The sequence below is a fragment of the Mangifera indica genome, chromosome 7, assembly GCF_011075055.1.
Source record: "Mangifera indica cultivar Alphonso chromosome 7, CATAS_Mindica_2.1, whole genome shotgun sequence".
NCBI lineage: Eukaryota > Viridiplantae > Streptophyta > Magnoliopsida > Sapindales > Anacardiaceae > Mangifera > Mangifera indica.
The window spans coordinates 14212787-14219264 of NC_058143.1; the positions used below are offsets into that span (position 1 = coordinate 14212787).

The 6478-nt window shown below is 31.8% G+C and overlaps 1 protein-coding gene across 1 annotated transcript; it reads right to left on the bottom strand.

The window, feature by feature from the left end:
* Nucleotides 1-1958: 1958 nt before the first annotated feature.
* LOC123220407 (beta-glucosidase BoGH3B-like) lies at nt 1959-6015 on the bottom strand. The gene is made up of 10 exons (XM_044642622.1): nt 5893-6015; nt 5056-5285; nt 4760-4964; nt 4584-4674; nt 4358-4503; nt 3435-3678; nt 3239-3343; nt 2964-3146; nt 2674-2878; nt 1959-2593 (listed from the first exon to the last, which is right to left on the bottom strand). The coding sequence occupies exons 2-10, from the start codon at nt 5267-5269 to the stop codon at nt 2106-2108; spliced, it is 1881 nt and encodes a 626-aa protein (XP_044498557.1). The 5' UTR covers nt 5270-5285; nt 5893-6015; the 3' UTR covers nt 1959-2105.
* Nucleotides 6016-6478: the final 463 nt, after the last annotated feature.

The window sequence follows — 6478 nt, forward strand, 5'->3', positions numbered from 1 at the left end:
AATGGTTTTGAGTCCTATTGGACTACTTTGGAATATGGCTGATTAAGTGAAAAACTCATCCCAGGTCATGGGTCATGAGAGACCCAATGGATCAATCACGAGGAGTACAGAGAAAAACAAACCCTTTTAAGGATAGACCATAGCCTTAAAACTCGAAAACTCCCACCTTTATTCCAGCCTATTTTATTCAACCTGCTTTGGTTAACCACTTCCTTCATCCTACAGATGATGACATGTCCAACTATGAAATTTTATTTAAGGATTTTATGAATTTAATTATGAATTTCATCTTCTTAGTATAGGTTATATGTTGAATTACATTATAAAAGTGTCTTCTTTATCACTAAATGATTATTTTTAATCTTGGGACTCACCTGTTTAGATTGGCTCATACTTCATTGAGTGAGATTATAGGGCTTTTAAATTAATTATTTAGATTTTTTTATTAATTAGTTCTACAAGAGAGATTAGTATGTTGTTGTCATTATTTTTATTATAAGTAATGTTATATCTATAACTTTTGCATATAATTTTATACACAAATAACGGCCTATCATCATATAATTAAATAGTTAAAAATTAAAGATAAAACAATATTTAATTAAATAGTGATATAGTGTTATTTGTACATAAAGTTGTGTGTATAATATTATTGTTTTATTATTACCAGTTTTACGGTTTAATTTGGTTTCATTTACAGCCAAACTGGATTGTAAACCATAAACTGCTTTTTAACTCTTTAAAGCAAACTAAACCCAACTGTTACTCAATCTAACTCAAATCAAACTGTAATTTTTGAACAATTTAATTCAAATTTAACTTATAAGTTTTTTAATGAAAAAATTAAAATGTTCATCACTAAAATTATAAATTTATTTTGTTTTAATGGGAATATAAATAATTGATCATTAAAATATTCAAAATATTATTTATAATAGCTAGATATTTATCCTCATTATTTTTTTCTTGTTAAAACCATTTTTGTTTTTAAGTAGTAGTAGTGGATCACAACTCAAGGACTTGAAGAGATGTGTCCATCTTTGGCATCAATTTGGAGAGTAATATTATGTGTATATATATTTTATATGTAATTTAAATATATAAATATTGTGTTATCATATTGATTGAATATTATTTTATCTTTAATTTAAAATTATCTAATTATATAATAATATATTATATATATATTCAAATTATATATAAAAAATATATATACATAATTTTATTATACGTGAATAAAATTTATATATATATATATATATATATATATATATATATATATATATATATATATATATATGATTGAGTGTGATTTTTTACCAATGCATGTGTGATGGGACAACGACAATTTCGTCCCTAAAATTTGGTTTTAGCGTAGAATTTTTTTACTTAGGTGTTAGGTCTTTGTCCGTGTCAGTATGTTTGGGTGACTAAGGTTTCCTACTGACAGTTGCCCCTCCGAGGTTAACAGCCAATGATAGTCCAAAGGCAAAAAAACTAATTCCATCCGAAGGTTTGGTGAAATCGTATCTTCATACTTGTTAATTTTTAAAATCTAAATATTTATCTTTTTTAATTAAAAATTAAAAAAAATTAAAAATTTATCACATTTTCCTTTCAAAGTCTAAAAATTTAATAATTTCTTTCAATTCAAAGTTTTAAAAATAACTATTTCTCCTTTAAAGTTTCATTCTTTTCTCTTTTTTTTTATAACTATTCTCCAACCAATTTCTCATACTGGCACCCCCTCCAATCTCCCAAACAAAGAAGAATCTTTAGCCAACCAGAGACTGACTAACGATTTGTCAATAGAAGTTTGTACAACAAATTCATAGTATTTAATTTAGTAAACAAGGATTCAAATTCTTCTATGCCTGCACTTCACATAAAATGATATTGTTTTTTTTTTTATAATTTAATTTGTGTAGAATTCTTTTCTACATTTTGAGATATCAGGATTTCTTTGATACTAATAACCAGCAATTTCTTTCATAGATAATACTATGTTATTTATCGGTTTATAATTAATTCAGTCTGGGCAAGTCAAAATTGATTACAACTTTAGTACCAATACAAATATGAAAATCTTTGTGAAGTTAAATAGCCTACTTAGCCATGGTAGGTTTTGTAGTGAGGCCAAATCCAAATGGGAAGAGGGGGTCATAATGTTTATCACCAACATTCATTGGCAGCTGATCCACTGTCCTGAACCATGTCCGGGGAAGTTTGCCGGTGAAACCATAGTCACCAAATAGAACATCTGCAACTCCTTGGCCCTCGGATCCTGGCAGCCAGGCCGCAACAAGAGCATCCATTAAAGAAACATATGGTTCTAGCACGACTGGACGGCCAGAGATTATGACAACAACACATTTTACAGCTCTGCAAACATTTGTGATGGTGCTCGGACCAGGGTCAGGGATTGTTAAGTTCAAACTGTCACCCTTTGTCTCTGCATACGGATGTTCACCAACTACAACAATTGCGTAAGAGAAATTGTTGGACTTGACAAAGTTGACATCTGGATTCTCCGCAAACACAACTTCTGTTTGTTGATCAACTGTATTCTTTATGGCAGTGAGGATAGTAGTACCTGCACATTATATAGGCCATTTTAGTTTCTGTATTTATCCATGAAATGCAGTATTTATTGATCAGGAAGAATTCTTATACCACTTGTGATGTCGTTTCCACTAAGTCCTTGCCATTCGATTGTCCATCCTCCACATTGGTAGCCAAGATTGTCAGCGTGGGTACCAGCAACTAGTATTTTTGATGCCTTTTTAGGAAGAGGCAGCAGTGGCTGATCAGCTGATTCACCATTCTTTAGCAGTACAAGAGATTTCCTTACAGCTTCCTGAGCCAATTCTCTGTGCTCCTGTTTATGTAACAGGATCAAATTAAGAATTTTTCGATGCTAGTTTTTGTAACATAAAAATTAGATATTGCAACTGTTGACTAACCTGACTTCCAAGATGATTGACCAGGCTGTCATCGGCTAGTGGATTCTCGAATAGACCCATCACAAACTTCACCCTCAAAATTCTCTTCACTGCATCATCAATGCGACTCATGGGGATGACATTTTTTTTTACAAGGGATGCAAGACCATCGATGAATTCTGTATAGTTTGTTGGGACCATGACCTTCCACACATACATTTCAGCATTGGAAGACGAAACTCGGACAGATTTAAGAAAAATCTGATGAAGAACATATACTCTGAGACTAAACTTACCATATCAATGCCAGCATTGATTGCCATTTCAATGGAGTATGTGTAGTTGGCATGTGGAGGACTTGTGATCCTATCAATACCCTCCCAATCTGTGATGACAAAACCCTGAACCATTTCACAAGATTCATAATCAAAGTTAGTAATTTTGCATAGATTGAAAATATATATATGTACACATAAAAAGAAACATTCTTACTCTAAATCGAAGAGTATGTTTCAGGAATCCAGTGATAAGATCGCGGTTAGCGTGCATCTTAACTCCATTCCAGCTAGAGTATGAGGCCATGACAGTTGACACACCCTTCATAATGGAGTCATAGTAGGCTGGCATGTGTATGCTGAACAAACCATGTCTATCTATCACAGTGTTGTTCTCATTTATGCCTTTGGTTGTACCACCATCACCCACAAAATGCTTAGCACAAGCTGCAACCTTTGTTCTGTGTAAAAAGGAGCAAACATCTGTATCACCGACTATATTTTAAGTAAACTTGATCACAAAATCTCTTGGGTATCTGTCAGGGGGTTTTCAAAAATATAACTTCAAAAACAAGAATGGCATTGGTTATTTGGTTTACGAAGTTCTCATTGTAGTGCCATTGCTTTCTTTGACCATGAAATTAAGCAGACAAGTCTAGACAGAATTTGTGCTGAAATATCTTTCATCTTCCGGATAAAACAGAGAATTTAGATTACCAGAATTCTTGCCTCCTATCAGAGTTGCAAAGTTTGAACTTTACAGCTATTGACAACCTTAAAGAGACAAGCACAATAATAAGGGCAGATGTGTTCGACTGATTAAAGTTAAATCTACAGTTTTATGTATAAAAAAATATAATTACACTGACTTTCAACTCTAAAATAGTTTCCTAAAAATGCGAAAAGTTTTACAAAGCTTATATGGATGGTTTTTTTTCTTGTAGAGGAAGTACACAACTGTAAACTTAATCTGAGAATCATACCTCACAATATTTCTATAAGTTAACAAATCTTCAAAAAATATTATTTGCACATGTTCATAAATTATCATTCAAAAACAGATTATATAACAGTAAAGATTGTGCAACAAAGATCTTAGATTTATAGACAGCAATTTTATAAAGCAGAAAGTTCACTTACTTTCCAGAGACATAGGGGTAACCCTTTCGAAGGCCAGCAGGAATTTCTCCTTGTAGTCCTGGTATAAGCTCAGTCATTGCTCGAACAATCTTAGGATCCTCGCTGTAGCTTTCATAGCATCTACCCCATCTGGGATCCCTGCAAACCTATAAAAACAGAAGATTTATCAATTAATCTTAAGAATGCAAAGCCTGATATCAATTAGTTGTCGAAATTGATAATGTACCGCAATACAAGGTGCAAAGGCATATGGAACTCCTGTAGCTCTAACTTCAAGTGCAGTTGCTGCTCCAATCTTTTTGACAAGTCCAGGGTCCCTGATTGATAAGAAAGAAAAACTCATCCCCAAGGCCAGATATTTTAGCATAATGTTAAATCTTAGGATTCATAAAATTTACTTGCCTTGTAGCTCCAAGGCCAACATTGTGAGGAAAGATTGTTGCATTGTAAACATTATTGTGGCCATGAACAGCATCAATACCATAAATCATCGGTATACCAAGTCGAGTAGATAAAGCGCCCTTTTGAAAACTATTTATCATCTCAATCCAATCCTTAGCTGAAGCCTTTTTAGCTGGAACACTCCCTCCTCCACTCAACAGGCTCCCTGCAGAAAATGAAGTTTAACTTAACCAAATGAGATTAGATCTTAGCAGGGAAAATTCCATTTTATGTATGAAAGTAAGGAGTAAATCTACCTATGAAGTAATTCTTGATCACATCAGGTGATGAAATAGCTCGTTCAATCTGTGTCATTTGGCCTATTTTTTCCTCCAAAGTCATCCTTTTCATTAAGTCTCTGATTCGAACATTTAATGGTTGCTTTGGGTCTTTATATTTTATATATTCTGCTTCTGCTAAGCAACACAGAAGCAGCAGCCCCATCAAGAGCACACAATTTGTTCTACCCATTTTTTTTTCTAAATACCTGAATTTCCAGTGGGCAAAAAACATCATTTGAATAATTGTAAGTTGTTGATGAACATTAAATGCTGAACCTCAGCACTCAATGTACAGACATAAAGAATCTCTTTAACACAAAAACAATAGATTGAGATCAAATTTAAGAATATCATCAAGAAAGGACTGAATATAGCTAATCCTCAAGCAAAGCTACCATAAAATTCTCAAGCAACCATTCAAACAGTGCAATAGAGAATCAAAATTCTCAAGCAACCATTCAAACAGTGCAATAGAGAATCAAAATTCTCAAGAATTCTACCGTTCATACTCCCACGTAACACCGTACATTTGCATTAGAGAAAAACAAAACATAACAAAGTAATATACCTCTCCAAACTTTCAACAAAGAATAAAATCAAACTCCCCAATTCATAAAAAGGACAATTTCACAGACAACAACTACTAAAAAAATCAATTAAGTCAACATTTATTCACGTCATTGTTATGGCTGTGATGTTATTCTTCTCTTTTCCAACACATTCTCAGGAAACAAACATAAAAAGCAGTTTTGATAAAAGTAGCAGTGCATGCATACAACGAAAACACATAAGCAAGTAAAGAAAGCTTTAGACCTTGCAGTCAAATATCAGAATGAGAAAATAGAGAAACAGAGTTCTCCTTCGGAAGACGACACAGCTAGAGTCGGTATTCAAAGAGCAATATACTCTGTCATCACTCTGTATAGAATGATCCGTGTGATTGATTTGAGAGAGCAATTAGTTTTAACAGGGTGCCTGTGGTTTTGCTTTATTACCAAAATTGAAATATTTCCATAATAGATTTGATTTGCATAATATTTTATTACCTTAAACATATATTATCTAATAAATTACTGGTATAAATGATTAAAAGTAAATATATTTTAATTTTAAAAAATTTAATAAATAAAATTATAATTATAATAAAATTAAAACTAATTTGATAATTTTTTAATATCTAAGATACCTAAAACATTAATATGGGCATTTAGTTTAAACAATATTTTATTACCAAAATTGCTATATTACCTTGAAGATTACTGGGTATAAATTATTACTATATTTGATAAAATTTGATAAAAATAGATAGGTATAAATAATTATTATGTTTATTTAGAAATAATAAAATAATACTAGTATATTATTTCACTTAAATACCCTTAAACCTTAATTATAATTA